The 18,421-nt window shown below is 41.9% G+C and overlaps 1 protein-coding gene across 4 annotated transcripts; it reads left to right on the top strand.

Moving 5' to 3' along the window:
• The first annotated feature begins 1,366 nt into the window (after positions 1-1,366).
• On the top strand, positions 1,367-15,397 carry insig2 (insulin induced gene 2). 4 transcript variants are annotated; one of them, XM_035763421.2, is made up of 7 exons: positions 1,367-1,535; positions 2,425-2,690; positions 2,801-2,894; positions 3,807-3,931; positions 4,536-4,702; positions 5,301-5,400; positions 13,910-15,397. In XM_035763421.2, exons 2-7 carry the CDS (start codon positions 2,517-2,519, stop codon positions 14,009-14,011), a joined length of 762 nt encoding a protein of 253 aa, XP_035619314.1. In that variant the 5' UTR covers positions 1,367-1,535; positions 2,425-2,516; the 3' UTR covers positions 14,012-15,397. The 4 variants fall into 4 exon arrangements, with proteins under 4 accessions (XP_035619314.1, XP_035619312.1, XP_035619315.1 ...); XM_035763419.2 differs by lacking the exon at positions 13,910-15,397 and adding an exon at positions 5,642-7,148; XM_035763422.2 differs by lacking the exon at positions 13,910-15,397 and adding an exon at positions 5,551-7,148.
• The last annotated feature ends 3,024 nt before the right edge of the window (positions 15,398-18,421 follow it).

The following is an 18,421-nucleotide window of genomic DNA, read 5'->3' as shown; positions in this document are numbered from 1 at the left end:
CTGTAACAGGCCAATAGGGGTTGACTTTAACTCGAGCACACCTCACCCTGCACCTTCCCCATCAGTCACATACATACCAGGGTTGTCTCTGACTGGGAAACACGGGGCTGGTAATGAAAAGGCCCTTAACATTGAGCCAGTCAGGATGATGAATTGGGTCCCTGACCATTTTCTCTTAGCGCCAGGGGGCCTCCAAATAGCCCTTGACAAATAATTGAAACCCCTTCTGTATCCTGCCTGTACCTAGCAGGCTCCCTCTATCACTCTGATTATTAGGGTTAAGGACATCTCCCCGGAGATTGTTGGTACTGCTGTAGTAGATGGGATTTGCAGTGTCCTGATTGAATCCAAAAAACCCAAGGTGATAACAGTTCTAAATGAATTCACCACCACTATTCTTCTTCTCCTCTGCTATGTGATTTTAGGTCCTAGCCATCCAGTGTAAATGGATACTAAGGTGTTTTCACTGGTGTGTTGGGAGGTAGTTTAGTGACAGTTCATCCTACTGTATGTCAGAAGAAATGGAAATATCCCTTAATAGTTCAACTATCTCTGTGCCAAATAATTCAAAAGGCTTTTGTGTCCCTCAAAAGTACAGCTGCTCAATATCCCTGTCCTGCTTCTCACTGTATACTCAAACAGAAATGTGATCCCATTCTCTCTCCTGTCATCTTTCATTCATGATGGCTGAATTGCTTCCCTTAAGTCTCTTACCACTGTTCAGTCAAGACATTCCTTTTGCTCCAGCATGTGGTCTAATAGGCTTATGCTATGGAGGTGAGGCAGTCACAGTGTGGAGTAGATCACATATAATCCCCATTCCCATTTCCATTTGATTTGGTATTCAGTATTCCGACTTTTGCCTTCTCAAAGTATTACAGACCATTGACACTTTCTCAGACTATTTGGATGTATTGTTATGTTTACAGCAGCTCTGGATTTCATCCAATGGATAGACCAAAAATTACAACAGGCCTACACTAATGACAGATGTGATCCACATTAAAGACATTCTTATATAACGGGGTGGCAGGTAGCTTAGTGGTTAGAGCGTTGAACTAGTAACTGAAAGGTTTCAAGATTGAATCCCTGATCTGACAAATAAAAAATCTGTTGTTCTACTCCTGAACAAGGCAGTTAACCCGTTGTTCCTAGGCCATCATTGTAAATAAGAATCCAATTATACCTGTTGACAACCAATTGCCAAACAACTCAGCCATTTTATCAATATGTTTATAAATGAATGTATTTTAACCACTTCTGTGCATTTAATGTCTAATGTTTAATATCAAAGACAATTTTGCATTTATTCTACCTGGGCAAAATGTTGGTTTTGCGCAATGAGATTACGTCAGGGTTTTAGAAGCCGATTGGTTGGCCACGTAGCCAGTGCCAAAACAGTTCATCCGAAATTAGCGAGAAGGCGAGTTTTTTTTCCCCTCTCGAAGCTAGTTCTCAAACTCCTGCTACTACCTAAACAAAGAAGCAAAATGCGTCTTTTACCATTTTTGAAAAATACTTTATAAACATGGAAGGTAATATTTAGTATTTAATTCAAGGTAAATAGCGTGTTACTGTAAATATCAGCTGACGAAGTGTGCTAGCTAGCTAGGCTAATAAACAAGATGTGTTTGCTGATTATCAGCAATCAACGGTTGCTAGCATATATACAAAAACTATCAAATTCGTTTTATTTAACACTACACTATATAGTTAGCTAACGTTTGGCAAATATTGTTTGAATCCAACAGTGTATTCAAAGTATTAATGTTGGCTATTATGCTAGCTTGATATTATGCTAGCAGGCTATCTTCTAACGTTAGCTAATTTATCTGGTTTCAATGACCTTCGCTAGCTAGTTAGATAACGTTGTGTTGCTCTGGCAGTGCCAATACTGCCACAGGTTGCTGTTATATCAGCTTCCAATCTCGAAGTAGATGAAACGTCACTGTAGGTAGCTAACTAGGTCAAAAGTAGCGAGCCATCTGGCAAATGTGATGTATTCATTTGCTGAGGCTGAGCATAACGTGGTTTGATCAAATGACTGAAGAGTTATTGTCTATTCTTGAGACAAAGAAATCAACATTAGGCATAGCTAGCTGCTCTTAATTATTTGACTAGTGTTTGTAAGCTGAGACATGAACATTGACTAACTAGACCAGGGATGTCTGGAGTGGTGTCACACTTTTTGCCCATTTCTAGCAAACACAGCTGAAGATCATGATTAGTTGATTGTTTGAGTCAGGTGTGTTAGCTGGGGCAAAAGTGTGACTCCAATCAGGCCCTTCAGGACTGGAGTTGCCCATCCCTGAACTAAACACACATCTGTGTTTGTCCACTGACTTCACACCTCTGGGCTGTGGTTGTTTTGTTGGATGATCATGTAGCCACATCTGAATACCTAAACATGTTCCTGTGTTTTAGGGTATTGGTGATGTCAGTGGACAGCGCGATCACTGGAGGATAGAGTTAGCGTTTCCCCTTCTGTCCTGGTGTCCACAATTGCCCCAGCCGCCATGGCCGACTCCACAGTAATCAGCGACCAGCAGCGGTCTGGGACGGTGCAAACCGATCCTTCCAGAGGACCATACATTGCAGTGATCACCAACAGAAGCACCACCCTGGTGATCCGTGGGTTCATGCTGTTCTCTATAGGAGTTTTCCTGGCTCTGGTGCTCAACCTGCTGCAGGTGAGCTATGTTTGTATTTTAATGATACATATCTTAAATAGGGAAACATTTAAGGGGAAGATATGACTAAGAGTACTAAAGTAGCTAATATTTGTTTTCTCTCACTGCAGGTACAGAGGAACGTCACTCTGTTCCCGCCTGATGTCATTAGTAGCATCTTCTCATCAGCCTGGTGGGTGCCGCCCTGCTGTGGGACCGCCTCAGGTAGGACACACACATTTACATTTTAGTCATTTAGCAGACGCTCTTATCAAGTGTAACTTACAGTTAGTGCATTCATCTTAAGATAGCCGTTGGGCGGCAGGGTAGCCTAATGGTTAGTGTTGGACTAGTAACTGAAAGGTTGCAAGTTCAAATCCCCGAGCTGACAAGGTACAAATCTGTCGTTCTGCCCCTGAACAGGCAGTTAACCCATTGTTCCTAGGCCGTCATTGAAAATAAGAATTTGTTCTTAACTGACTTGCCTAGTTAAATAAAGTTTAAAAAATAAAAGTAGCTATCAGCAAAGTCAGCGCTAGAAGGGACACACACACAGGTGTTTGCTGCCAGACTTGACTACTATCATTATTGAATTGTTGTCCCCTGGGTCTACAGCACAGAGAGTAGATGTAGCTGCTGATTCCTAGTGGATCAGTAGAAAAGCACAACAGCCGCAGGCCTGTATCCCCCTGAGACTGAGACTACTGCACTTGACTGCTCAGCCTGGGGGAGATGCCGGTTTCCACTGTTACTGCGCACTGGGCTGTTTGCATCATGCAGTAGCTATCGGGTTTTATTGACTAGTCAAGACCAGAGCCGTTTACTGTATATAGTTACCTAAATTTGCACAGCAATCTGTGTAGTTCTTGTGTAATATTTAAACAATAGCTTTAAAAGGAGGCCAACCTCAAGTGTTTTTTTAAGTTTTTTTTAATGCTTGGTGTGTCATCAGAATAGTGTTGATGCTATGTGGTGGGCTGGCATGGCAGCCTTTCTCTCCATAACCATACTAACAGGAATGTACGGCACCGGCCGTGCTACTGCAGCAATAAAGCTGATTGTTGATCTCTGATCCCCTCTCCCTATTTCTGCACCCTCCATCCCTTACCTTTATCCCCGTCTACCCCTCTCTCTCAGCAATAATCGGTCTGTTGTATCCATGCATTGACTGTCGGCTCGGCGAGCCCCACAAGTTCAAGCGGGAGTGGTCCAGTGTGATGCGCTGTGTGGCCGTGTTCGTGGGCATCAACCATGCCAGTGCTGTATCCTCTATGCCCCTCAAACTCAATTCTCGACCTGGAAGCCAGTTCCACTGCATTTTTTCATTGTTCCCCTCTATAATCAGGGACTGATTTAGACTGGGACACCAGGTGTAAGCAATTAATTGTCAGGTAGAACAGAAACCCAGCAGGCTCCAGACCACGTAGGGTAAGAGTTGAGTATCCTGTTCTATTCCTACCTGCCTGTCTGACTCTCAATTAATTACTGAATTTGATGTGAATAATTAAAAGATGTGTAAAAACCTGCAAACCATGGGGCAAAAGCATTCCTTGTTGACATTTGCAAATCTAATTTGCAGATTTAAATTGTATTTATTATCACAACACACTTTACAATAAAACAAAATGAATCTGTCGATGTGCCCATGGGCAAGGCACTTTACCCTAATTGCTTCTGTAAGCTGTAAGAGTATCTGCTGAAAGACTCAAATGTAATGTGTAAAACAATAAGGTCAGTGACTAAAGGCCACCATGTGTAAATGTGATTAAACAAGCCCGTTTACAAGAAAGAACCTTAATGAGTAGAACCCATGGTTCCTGTGTGGACTATCCTACTACATGATCAGCTGTCCTTAACCCCTCTCAGAAAGTGGACTTTGCGAACAACGTGCAGCTGTCCCTGACGCTGGCGGCCCTGTCCATCGGCCTGTGGTGGACATTTGACCGGTCTCGCTCAGGCTTTGGCCTGGGGGTGGTCATCGCCCTGCTGGCCACTCTATCCACTCAGCTCCTGGTCTACAACGGAGTCTTTCAGTGAGTACTAATACAATACAGTTTACAGGACATACATGTATAATAATTAAGCAATAAGGTGCGAGGGGGTGTGGTATATGGCCAATATACCATGGCTAAGGGCTGTTCTTCTGCACGAGGCAACGGGGAGTACCTGGAAACAGTCCATAGCCGTGGTATATTGTCTATATACCACAAGCACCCAAGATGCCTTATTGCTATTATAAACTGGTTCCAACCTAATTAGAGCAGTAAAAATATGTTTTGTCATAACCGTGGTATATGTTCTATTATATACTGGGTGGTTCGAGCCCTGAATGCTGATTGGCTGACAGCTGTGGTATGTCAGACCGTATACCACAGGTATGACAAAACATTTTATTTTTACTGCTCATATTACGTTGCGTCATGCCTAAGAACATCTCTAGCTGTGGTATATTGGCCATATACCACACCCCCTCGGGCCTTATTGCTTAAATATACAACGGATTTGACCCAATCGGCATTCAGGGCTCGAAACACCCAGTTTATAATATTTTTCAAGATACAGGAGGGATTTTTGTAGATTTTCATGCTCATTTGTCCTACGTTTAATACCTGTTCTATTGTTTTGTTTCAGGTATACCTCTCCAGATTTTCTGTACATTCGCTCCTGGTTACCTTGCATCTTCTTCGCTGGTGTGATAACCATGGGAAACATAGGACGACAGCTAGCCCTGGTGAGAACTTTATTATGCTGAATTAAAAAGGGTTAGGTTTATAAATGTCCTACATGCATGCATGTATACATTCATTCCAACCAGAGCTTTCTACTGAATATTCAACTGCCACATTACATTATCCCTTGTCTCCTGGGTTCTCTTTTCCAGTACGAATGCAAACTTATGTCAGAAAAGACTCATCAAGACTGAGAGAAATTCTGGCTATATCAAACTTTTGCACAAATGTACATTTTCGTAGCAACAAAAAGCCAAAAGGGGATGGTATAGGACATCTGTATGCAGCGTTGATGGAGATTGGTCAACCTTGGAGGAGGCGGAGCAGTCATCCACAGGCAACAAATGATGTGCTTCTGCTTTGCTGAGTGCTTTACTGTGGAAAATAGTGTTTTGGTTGGTTCTTATGTGCCCTTTCTGGGCCTAGGGGGACAGACACCAGCTCGCTTTATTATAAGCATTCAATGGATGTCTAAGGAGAGGAATAACAACTACCGATGTCGTGTGTGTGTGTGTGGTAGGTAGGCCCCATCTACAACGCAATCTGTGATTGCAACTCAACGGGCACCAATATTAGTGTAGCTCTGCTGTTGTTCAGGGCACTTTCGGCACCAGTGGTGTGAAACCTTTGGCTCCATCGTGCCAAACAGAATCATCTGAATTATTTTCTTTCTTCATCCATTCTTTCTATCCTTTATCTACTGGTAGAAGCTGCAGTGTATATAGCCCATATATGTAGGGACATTTATTCCATGCTTTTACAATGTTCAATTATATACACATATAGTTATTTTTTTATGCCAATAATTTCTGTGTTTGCTGGCAGTCATGAAGGGGTGAAGTGTTCAGTGTTGCACTTATTTGTGCCATCCCAGCGTTCTATCAAGGCAACCAGCATCCTGGGTCCAGTTTGGCATTTCATCCAGCCTTACCAGACCCTGCTTTTCATTTCATTTTGTAATAAAACACTCATAGAAGTTTGTGGGAAAATTTCACTTCATTAACTTAATTTAGTTTAATTTCCTAAATTCAAAATGGAATTAAACCAAACCCTGATGAGATCCAATCAGAGACCAGGCTTCCCATTTCATTCTCCAACCTCCAGGTGCCCGCAAGTATCCACATCATCAGTGGGTCCTTGGGTCAGGCATCTAATGCCAGAGCTGCATTTTTAAAAATAGAAACATTAGATATAATACAGTGTTTACATTCCTAGATGCAGTTGGACTTGATTTAGGAACCTCACTTCTCATCGGTAAGATGGTCTTATTGGAAATAGAGACCATGGAAAAGGGATGGCTTTCTATATCTAGAAAATGTTGTGAGACTGCTAAGTGAAGGAATTTTATTCATATGTTATTTTTTTACTTTAGAAAAACTTAACAAATTTAACATGACTGGTTGAATTAGAGGATGCTGAAAATGTGTTAGTGTCTCAACAGTGTTTTTGTAAAATATTGTTTGTAATTTCACTGTGCATAAGGCAAACAAACTGCCAATGACTACAGAGGAAAGAAAATTAAGAACCAACAATCAATATTAAAATGACTAACTTGGATATCCTAGCATGTCAGCGTGATAGCTATGGTGAATTTTTCTAGAATTAAGATGAACGAGTTTTATTTCATCCATCTCTTCAGGAAGTAGAGGATTTAACTGGTTGATCTGGGATATTTTCATCCTCTCACCAAACAGAAAATCTGGAACTTGTGCAATCTCTTTGGTTCAATAAAGAACATGCCTTTTGTTGACGACAGGTTTATGTTGTTTCTCCTTGATCACGCACACGGCTCTGAAAGATTTTAGGGAAAGTTTGGAAAAGCATTTTTTTTGTTCTAGACATTGTACATTTTGTTGTTATATAGAGAGCCTATTGGTCATGATGCTTAAGCTACTCTACATGGTTAAATGAATGTGTTTGGCATGAATATACCAGTGCTGCAGTCCAAATGTGCAGTGCCTGTTATGGCAGGTTTGGCCTATCTAACTGGTGTATTCTACTAATGTGGATTAATGTTGCCTGTCTTCACCTGCCTCCCACAATAACAGGCTTCCATAGACACATAATTAAGATGAATAATCTGAAGTTGACTCCTTTGTTTGCGTGGTTGCTAAATTCCAGGATTTGTGGATGCTTTTTTTTCTTTGGCTTTACAGTCCTGTATGAGGCAATTTACTGTGTGAATGTTATTGTTCAAAACTAACTAGCTAAAACAATAGGCGTGATGTGTCATAGCAGAAAGTGGTGCTGTGATGAGCTAAACTCCCTTCTGCTAATGAATTCATTAATCTCTCTATTTATTCCTGACAAGTAATTATCTCTTCTTAGAGACTGAGGGTCCAGAGGCAAGGTTGAGAGCACTCGGATACACTGCAAGGAAAAACTGAGATGGGTTCTTTTCCCAACCAGCCAACCATTCCGCAGGCTCCTTAGCGTGGTCGTGGATTGTGGGTAACACGTTCCTTTGAAATGTTCACCTTGAGCTGTGTTAGCTTTCCCCACTTCTGACACCAGTGTAGCTGGTATTGAACCCAGTTGTACCCTATTGCACTGAACGGTAAGGTACAGTTGTGACCAACACACCTCAAAGCAAGTCTGTGGTTAACTGTGGTCACTGCATTTGCTCATCACATGACAACAATGGTAGGAGTTTGACCTTGCCCACTGAGGTGTTTTCACACACGACAGGGCACAAAATCCATAAAGTCTCAGTGAAATTGAAATGGGGGTTGATCTTCATACAATGAAATGGATGCTCCACTGCCACGTTTCCTGTAAGTCTCTGAGGAATGACCATTTAAATCGGATCAAAATCCTGTTAAACGGTGTCAACATGAATCACCGACTGCACAGACATCCATCAGGGCTAAGAAGTTGACCACAAATGATCTGTGAACCACTATATATTGATTACTCATGTACGGTCAGTGTCAGGTTTAATGTTGTGGCCGCCTGAGAGTGGTGCCTCTGACAGCGCATGATCTAAATCTCCTCTAATAGATTTTAATGGTGAGATATTGATTTCTCTGTGGCCAAGGTCTCCCATTGAGGATCATTTATTTTGGGTAATGCAGGACAACCCATGCATCCGTCACAATCTATCACTTTGACAGGGAGCACCAGATATTATCCACGACAGATGGTTGAGCAGAGAGCTACAGTACATGGCTGAGAGCTCCTGCAGAGAACTGAGACTCCAGCTAGATAATATGAATACTAAGATGTGTTTATTGAGTGGGAATGCTCAGCAAATCAGCACTGACGTGAAAGCAGCTAGTCGGAGTGTCTGGAGCAGGGAATGAGGATCTCAGTGAGAGGGTCTATATTTTATTTGAACGTCTGAGGCTGCTCGAGACTGCAGCAGGTAATGTGTTGTGTTACAACCCAGTGGCTGTATGGTTCTCTCCACCCACAGCGATAACACACTAGCTAATGGGAGCACATCAATCACACTCCTATTCCACCAGTGTCTCGATCTGCTCATTCCTCCTGCCTACCAGCTCTGTAGCATGAACAGCATAGGTAATAATGGAGTTTTGTAGCCTAACACATTCCAGGATCATATTTACAGCTAAGGAATAAAATGGCTTTGTCAAGTCAGCATCTCTTTGACAAGGTAACAGAAAAGTCAGTGAAAGAATCATGAGAATCATGAGGAAGGAGATGATGAAAACCAGCCTTGTGTCATGTGGGACATTATAGGTGGATGTTTGGTGCTGAATACAGCTAATTGTTTTGGTTTCATTACCCTGCAGATGCAAGGGTGCTATCAAGTCAACTGCTAAATAATCTGAGCACAGAATGGACAAATTAACACATTGTTAGGATGATTTTCTTAAAATATTCTACATCAGTTGATATATTTTAGGGCCTTCCATTCGTATTATAGTGATATATGTTGCTATCACAAAGGCTGCGTTTAAACAGACAGGCAGCCCAATTCTAGTATTTTTTTTCACTAATTGGTCTGAAGACCAATCAGGTCAGCTCTGGTAAAACAGCTGATGTGATTGGACAAAATACAAATTATAGGAAAAAAGATCAGAATTGGGCTGCCTGTCTAAACGCAACCCATGTGTTGTGAATGGGACCTGGATGACCAGAAGGGGGCACAAAACTACAGGACTGTTACACCAACCATGATCTGTGTAAAACTCAATTGCTCTGTGAATGGAATTCCTAAATCTATCATTATTTCCCTGTAGATATCGTTTCTTTTATTATAGATGTACAGTACCAGTAAAAGATTTGAACACACCTACTCATTCCAGGGTTTTTCTTTATTTGTACTATTTTCTACATTGTAGAATAATAGTGAAGACATCAACACTATGAAATAACATACAGTGGGGCTAAAAAGTATTTAGTTAGCTACCAATTGTGCAAGTTCTCCCACTTAAAAAGATGAGAGAGGCCTGTAATTTTAATCATGGGTACACTTCAACTATGACAGACAAAATGAGAAAATATTTTCCAGAAAATCACATTGTAGGATTTTTTTATGAATTTATTTGCAAATTATGGTGGAAAATAAGTATTTGGTCAATAACAAAAGTTTATCTCAATACTTTTTTATATACCCTTTGTTGGCAATGACAGAGGTCAAACGTTTTCTGTAAGTCTTCACAAGGTTTTCACACACTGTTGCTGGTATTTTAGCACATTCCTCCATGCAGATCTCCTCTAGAGCAGTGATGTTTTGGGGCTGTTGCTGGGAAACACGGACTTTCAACTCCCTCCAAAGATTTTCTATGGGGTTGAGATCTGGAGACTGGCTAGGCCAATCCAGGACCTTAAAATGCTTCTTACGAAGCCACTCCTTCGTTGTGTTTGGGATCATTGTCATGCTGAAAGACCCAGCCACTTTTAATCTTCAATGTCCTTGCTGATGGAAGGAGGTTTTCACTCAAAATCTCACGATACAAGGCCCCATTCATTCTTTCCTTTACACGGATCAGTCGTCCTGGTCCCTTTGCAGAAAAACAGCCCCAAAGCATGATGTTTCCACCCCCATGCTTCACAGTAGGTATGGTGTTCTTTGGATGCAACTCAGCATTTTTTGTCCTCCAAACACGACAAGTTGAGTTTTTACCAAAACGGTCTATTTTGGTTTCATCTGACCATATGACATTCTCCCAATCTTCTTCTGGATCATCCAAATGCTCTCTAGCAAACTTCAGACGGGCCTGGACATGTACTGGCTTAAGCAGGGGGACACGTCTGGCACTGCAGGATTTGAGTTCCTGGCGGCGTAGTGTGTTACTGAAGGTAGGCTTTGTTACTTTGGTCCCAGCTCTCTGCAGGTCATTCACTAGGTCCCCCCGTGTGGTTCTGGGATTTTTGCTCACCGTTCTTGTGATCATTTTGACCCCACGGGGTGAGATCTTGCGTGGAGCCCCAGATCGAGGGAGATTATCAGTGGTCTTGTATGTCTTCCATTTCCTAATAATTGCTCCCACAGTTGATTTCTTCAAACCAAGCTGCTTACCTATTGCAGATTCAGTCTTCCCAGCCTGACGCAGGTCTACAATTTTGTTTCTGATGTCCTTTGACAGCTCTTTGGTCTTGGCCATAGTGGAGTTTGGAGTGTGACTGTTTGAGGTTGTGGACAGGTGTCTTTTATACTGATAACAAGTTCAAACAGGTGCCATTAATACAGGTAACGAGTGGAGGACAGAGGAGCCTCTTAAAAGAGAAGTTACAGGTCTGTGAGAGCCAGAAATCTTGCTTGTTTGTAGGTGACCAAATACTTATTTTCCACCATAATTTGCAAATAAATTCATAAAAAATCCTACAATGTGATTTTCTGGATTTTTTTTTTTCATTTTGTCATAGTTGAAGTGTACCTATGATGAAAATTACAGGCCTCTCTCATCTTTTTAAGTGGGAGAACTTGCACAATTGGTGGCTGACTAAATACGTTTTTGCCCCACTATATATCGAATCATGTAGTAACTAAAAAAGTTTTAAACAAATCAGTAGCCACCCTTTGCCTTGATGACAGCTTTAAACACGCTTGGCATTCTCTCAACCAGCTTCATGAGGTAGTCACCTGGAATGCATTTCAATTAGTAGGTGTGTGCCATGTTAATTTGTGGAATTTCTTTCCTTCTTAATGCGTTTGAGCAAATCAGTTGTGTTGTGACAAGGTAGGGGTGGTATACAGAAACCCTATTTGGTAAAAGACCAAGTCCACGTTATGGCAAGAACAGCTCAAATAAGAAAGAAAGAAAGAAAGAAAAATGACAGTCCATCATTACTTTAAGACATGAAGGTCAGTCAACCTGGAAAATTTCAATAACTTTTAGTTTCATTAAGTGCATTTGCGAAAACCATCAAGTGCTATGATGAAACTGGATCTCATGAGGACCGCCACAGGAAAGGAAGACGCAGAGTTACTAATGGATTACTCCATTAGAGTTACCAGCCTCAGAAATTGCAGCCCAAATAAGTAACAGACATATCTCAACATCAACTGTTCAGAGAAGACTGCGTGAATCAGGCCTTCATGGTCGAATTGCTGCAAAGAAACCACTACTAAAGAACGCCAATAAGAAGAAGAGACTTGCTTGGGCCAAGAAACACGAGCAATGAACATTAGACCGGTGGAAATATGTCCTTTGGTCTGATGAGTTTTTGGTTCCAAACGCTGTGTCTTTGTGAGAAGCAGACTAACGGATGATCTCTGCATGTGTAGTTCCCACCTTGAAGCATGGAGGAGGAGGTGTGATGGTGTGCTTTGCTGGTGACACTGTCAGGGATTTATTTAGAATTCAAGGCACACTTAACCAGCATGGCTACCACAGCATTCTGCAGCGACCCATCTGGTTTGCGCTTGTTGGGACAATCATTTGTTTTTCAACAGGACAATGACCCCACACACCTCCAGGCTGTGTAAGGGCTATTTGACCAAGAAGGAGAGGGATTGAGTGCTGCCTCAGATGACCTGGCCTCCACAATCAGTGTGCACAGCTGTCATAAAGGCAAAGGGTGGCTACTTTTTTTAACACTTTTTTTGGTTACTACATGATTGTGTGTGTTATTTCTTAGTTTTGATATCTTCACTATTATTCTAGAATGTAGAAAATAGTAAAAATAAAGAAAAACCCTTGAATGAGTAAGTGTGTCCAAACTTTTGACTGGTACAGCATATATGTATAAAAATGTTAATTGTAATTTATTTTTAAATAGCACTTAAAATTGTTCAGCGCTACACAATTTTTATTTTGGGAAAAAATAAAATAAAAAGCTTTGGTCGCCCAACTACCCTATTGCACCTTTAACATATTTTTCGGTAAATATATTATATAACAAAACATATATTGAGAACGTATATGAATAACCATTTCCAATGGTATGTGTATTGAAATATATAGTTATCCTCCCTCTCCTTCCCCTCACTGTTATCATCATCATCAATTAATTACACATCCACTCTGGTATTTGGGCTGCTGTCAAATAATATAGCTTACCAAAAAGTCTGTTTTGCTCTTGACACACACACACACACACACACACACACACACACACACACACACACACACACACACACACACACACACACACACACACACACACACACACACACACACACAGAGAGAGAGAGAGAGCTAGACCTAAATATTGCATCCCCAGAGGGATCAAGACCAGGTTAGACTTGTAACCAGACTAATGGCTGTCTTCCTCCCTGTATTGTTTTGTGGCCTTTAAGCCATCGGCAGGGAGCATGTATGTCAATCAAAGGTTTTCTGTATGTGCCAACATGTTGTCATGGCAACAGGGTAGCATCTGGAACGATGTAGGGGGGAAGGGAGCCTAGCTACCCCACCCATGTACCTGAAACCAATCAGAGGCCTTTGAATGAATTTAATGTTTTTGCCCAACACAAATCAACATAGATGATCCAAGTTGAGTAGCTCTTTTGGTGTGTGTTTTTTTTATGCACCCTAACATTTCACAGAGAAGCAGCCCTTTAAAATCGATTGAATTATCTTCAGCATGGTCTCAGTGTAGCATAGCGAGCCCAGTTGGTTTTGAGAGGGGCACTGAGCAGAGAGGATCGCACATCAAAGTGAGCATTTTGTGTGAGAGGAGCAATGGTGGAGTCACACATGAGGGGCTGTGCATTGTGCTGGATGTGAATCTCCACGGGAACCCAGTCACTGTAGGCCAACACTTCGACTAAGATCACAACCAAGGTTAACAGTCTCAGATTTTTAAAAATAGGATTTATTAAAGAATGGAAACCAGTCGTACTCCTTGGGAAATTCACGATCCAGACACTCACACTTACTCTGTTACCAGGAACATGTAAATCATTATTTCTACAATTATTTAAATTTATTAATAAAAGACACATACCAGCCATGATAACAGTAAATAATGTTACAGTCTGAGGACTAAGGCTGTTTTCTGTGGCTCAGAGACGGTGAGTTTTTGTGTAATCACATATGGCGTTGTCATACAGTGATGTTCTGCTCTGACACTGACTATACATTGATTCTGTCACAGGGTCAAATGGAATTTTCTGAAGAAGGGTCTGAAGATTCAAAGCACTGTCATGGTCCCCTTGGTGATACAACATCTCCCTCAGGAAAGATCCAAAAGATTTAAAAGGAAAATGGAGCTCTCCATTGTAGTAAAGGCATGTGGGGTAGTGGTTAGTTTAGTCTTAAAACCCAATAGGTTGACATAAGCGGAGGGATATTGGAACCGAACCACACATAAAAAACTAGAATTACAACACCATTTCAAATTATACTTTTTTTTACACACCAGACACTTACAGTTTATCCTGTAAATAGTTGAATATGTCTAACTTCATCTTGACGCTATATTGTTGCTTTCATTCCATCTTTGACTTTTCTTCGTTTAGTAATTAGCACCGGCTTCAAGTATAGGCTTTCATCATGAATCTGTATCGCTAACTGTCTTCAATATAGCCTACTATCAGTAGCCGGTATGAGTTTTGCATATGGACTCTGTCTACGAGACACATCATTACATCTGGTGTCAATGTTTAATTGAATACCAAACCAGACCAGAGCATTTTAACTCAACCTCTCTTCAGATTCAGTTGATATTTCTCCAGTTGGTCTCTCTCATACAGTAGACAGTACACAGTCTCTATCTATCCCACCCTGTTAGTTTACATGCTGACAGACAACTATGACATGCTAAATCACCCCCACCATTAGCCATGGTTGCTGACCAAACGGATAACATGCTAGAATCCTAATCACGGGTTTGAATTGCTGTGCGCTCCGTGACTAAATGCTTTTGGTCAAACACAAATCATCAGTGTGTAATCCACTTAGTTGTGTGTGTGAGACTGTGTGTGTGGTCCCACATAACACAGCCTAGCAGAGGTACTAAAGCAGCCATACAGCGGTGGTGTGGGCCATAGGTCATGGGATGAGCTAACCCACAGCAGAGAGGAGCAGTTGGTCCACAGTAGTAGTTGAGCTCATGTACATTTGCTTAGGTCTGCTGATTTTGTAGTCAGAGGCCTGCAACTTACAGTGCAACATTGATAAGGTGGTTATATTTTCCTAAAAGCTCTAAATGAAAAACAATGGACAATGATACTATTGCAGTAGTAGTCTTACTTATTACGGTGATCATGTTATTATATGCCATTTAGCAGATGCATTTATCCAAAGCAACTTAGTCATGCATGTATACATTTGTACGTACGGGTGGCCGTGAGGAATCAAACCCACAACCCTGGAATTGCAAGTGCCATGCTCTACCAACTGAGCCATACGAGACCATTCTATTATTACATTTTAATAAACTAGTAATTAGCTGTGTATAATCCAGAGGATTACCCTTTATTCCATTCATACATTCCAATCAGATGGAGTTATATTATTAAGACCTACTAAAGTGTGTGGCTCACCCTCACAACAACTAGCATCATTTCTTCCCACCATTTATAGTGATGTTTTAAATACGTCCCAAGACGTATCTCAAATACAACTGTGAACGTGTGTCTGTGCATGTACATGTTTATCTGTGTGTGGATATGTACATGTTTATCTGTGTGTGGATATGTACATGTTTATCTGTGTGTGGATATGTACATGTTTATCTGTGTGTGGATATGTACATGTTTATCTGTGTGTGGATATGTACATGTTTATCTGTGTGTGGATATGTACATGTTTATCTGTGTGTGGATATATACATGTATGTCCTGCATTCATGAGTATCATGGTATTCGTGAGCATTTAAAGGATTAATCTCCCATAATCCTCAAAACAAACAAAATAATTTGCTTCCATAAAAGAGCTGCTTTACCTTGCCTTTCTGTATCCACACACACACACACATGCATGCACATGCGCAAACGCACACACACACACACAGTCCCTCTGATAATGGAGATTAGGGTTATGAAGAGGGGTTTTTGTCTGTGGTGTCATGGATACCAAATTATTACATATCCCATGGCTGCTCCTCCTCTGTTCAGCTTCAAACCTCTGGGGTATCTCTTGCTGTCAATGTCATATAAATTATTTTTCACATTCACCTCTGATATTATGGTGCAACTATAGCGCACTGTGCTGTTGACTATAGATATGGTGCACTGTGCTGTTGACTATAGATATGGTGCACTGTGCTGTTGACTATAGATATGGTGCACTGTGCTGTTGACTATAGATATGGTGCACTGTGCTGTTGACTATAGATATGGTGCACTGTGCTGTTGACTATAGATATGGTGCACTGTGCTGTTGACTATAGATATGGTGCACTGTGCTGTTGACTATAGATATGGTGCACTGTGGTGTTGACTATAGATATGGTGCACTATGCTGTATATAAACTCAGCAAAAAAAGAAACACCATTTTCAGGACCCTGTCTTTCAAAGATAATTGGTAAAAATCCAAATAACTTCACAGATCTTCATTGTAAAGGGTTTTATTAACACTGTTTCCCATGCTTGTTCAGTGACCCATGAACAATTAATGAACATGCACTTGTGGAAAGGTCGTTAAGACACTAACAGCTTACAGACAGAGTTATGAAAACTTATGACACTAAAGAGGCCTTTCGACTGACACTGAAAAACACCAAAAGAAAGATGCCCAGGATCCCTGCTCCTCTGCGTGAACGTGCCTTAGGCATACTGCAAGGAGGCATGAGGACTGCAGATGTGGCCAGGGAAATGAATTGCAATGTCCGTACTGTGAGACGCTTAATACAGCTCTACAGGGAGACAGGACGAACAGCTGATCATCCTCGCAGTGGCAGACCATGTGTAACATAACCTGCACAGAAACGGTACATCCGAACATCACACCTGCGGGACAGGTACAGGATGTCAACAACAACTGCACCAGGAACGCATAATCCCTCCATCATTGCTCAGACTGTCTGCAATAGGCTGAGAGGGGCTGGACTGAGGGCTTGTAGGCCTGTTGTAAGGCAGATCCTCACCAGACATCACCGGCAACAACGTCACCTATGGGCACAAACCCACCGTCGCTGGACCAGACAGGACTGGCAAAAAGTGCTTTTCATTGACGAGCCACGGTTTTGTCTCACCAGGGGTGATGGTCAAATTCCCGTTTATCGTCAAAGAAATGAGCGTTACACCGAGTCCTGTACTCTGGAGCGGGATCGATTTGGAGGTGGAGGGTCCGTCATGGTCTGGGGTGGCGTGTCACAGCATCATCGGACTGAGATTGTTGTCATGTCAGGCAATCTCAAAGCTGTGCGTTACAGGGAAGACATGCTCCTCCCTCATGTGGTACCCTTCCTGCAGGCTCATCCTGACATGACCGTCCAGCATGACAATGCCACCAGCCATACTGCTCGTTCTCTGCGTGATTTCCTGCAAGACAGGAATGTCAGTGTTCTGCCATGGCCAGTGAAGAGCCCGGATCTCAATCCCATTGAGCGTGTCTGGGACCTGTTGGATCGGAGGGTTAGGGCTAGGGCCATTCCCCCCAGAAATGTCCGGGAACTTGCAGGTGCCTTGGTGGAAGTGTGGGGTAACATCTGACAGCAAAAACTAGCAAATCTGGTGCAGTCCATGAGGAGGAGATGCACTGCAGTACTTAATACAGCTGGTGGCCACACCAGATACGGACTGTTACTTTTTATTTTGTCCCCCCCTTTGTTCAGGGACACATTATTCAATTTCTGTTAGTCACATGTCTGGAACTTGTTCAGTTTATGTCTCTGTTGTTTACTGTTATGTTCATAGAAATATTTACACATGTTAAGTTTGCTGAAAATTAACGCAGTTTACAGTGAGAGGACGTTTCTTTTTTTGCTGAGTTTATATACATTATCATTATTATTTATTATTTGTAATCTATTGACATGTTCCAAGGAGTATTGTATTTAAGTAACCCATTGACAGATAGGGCTATAGAGTAGGTGGTGATTTGTGTTCTCCTGCAAGCTCCATGCAGTCCCAGCATTGTTTCTAAACCCAGAGCATTAAGCCTCATGGGTGCCTCTGTACCCTCAGGAGATCCACTGGTCTTGTCCCAGGGGCCCAAGGGGTTTAGATGTTTCCTTTACAGCTATGGCACTTGACCCTGGCTCCCCTGAGAGCACAGGTTCAACAGGGATTTCATGTCGCACTGTTTTCAGTGCTGGAATATCTCAAGAAGGCTGAGACTTAGAGGGCAATAAAACTGTTAGCGCAGAAGGCCTTGAATCTAAACCTATGGGCCAGCAGTTTGGCCTTAACTCTCCCTTGGCGTCTGAACACCTTTTGCAGATCCTACAAATCATCAGGCGGAGAGTGAAATTATCACAGGGTCAAAATAGGTCACATTTTCCAGGAATTAGTTGTTGTGTGGGTGCGTTTGTTATGGTAACGTATGTTCTGTATGTGTGTGAGGTGTGGGATGACTCACATTTGCAGAGTCTGAGTCAGCGTTCCTAATCCTCTGGTGCTGCTGCCGCGCCTGCTCTAGATCCTCCTCACACCAACCAGGTGCCACCACAGCCACAACTTGTCCACATAAATGTGAGGTATCTGAAGGGAAAAGATTGAC

The sequence above is a fragment of the Oncorhynchus keta genome, chromosome 34, assembly GCF_023373465.1.
Source record: "Oncorhynchus keta strain PuntledgeMale-10-30-2019 chromosome 34, Oket_V2, whole genome shotgun sequence".
Classification (NCBI taxonomy): domain Eukaryota; kingdom Metazoa; phylum Chordata; class Actinopteri; order Salmoniformes; family Salmonidae; genus Oncorhynchus; species Oncorhynchus keta.
Note: the sequence above shows the minus strand (reverse complement) of the source record. Positions and strands in the feature narration are given on the sequence as shown.

Coding starts and splice junctions, on each gene's coding strand:
- insig2 (XM_035763419.2), top strand. CDS start 2,517: ATGGCCGACTCCACAGTAATCAGCGACCAGCAGCGGTCTGGGACGGTG. Junction 3,932..4,535: donor GCATCAACCATGCCAGTGCT/GTATCCTCTATG, acceptor AACCCCTCTCAG/AAAGTGGACTTTGCGAACAA. Junction 4,703..5,300: donor GTCTACAACGGAGTCTTTCA/GTGAGTACTAAT, acceptor GTTTTGTTTCAG/GTATACCTCTCCAGATTTTC.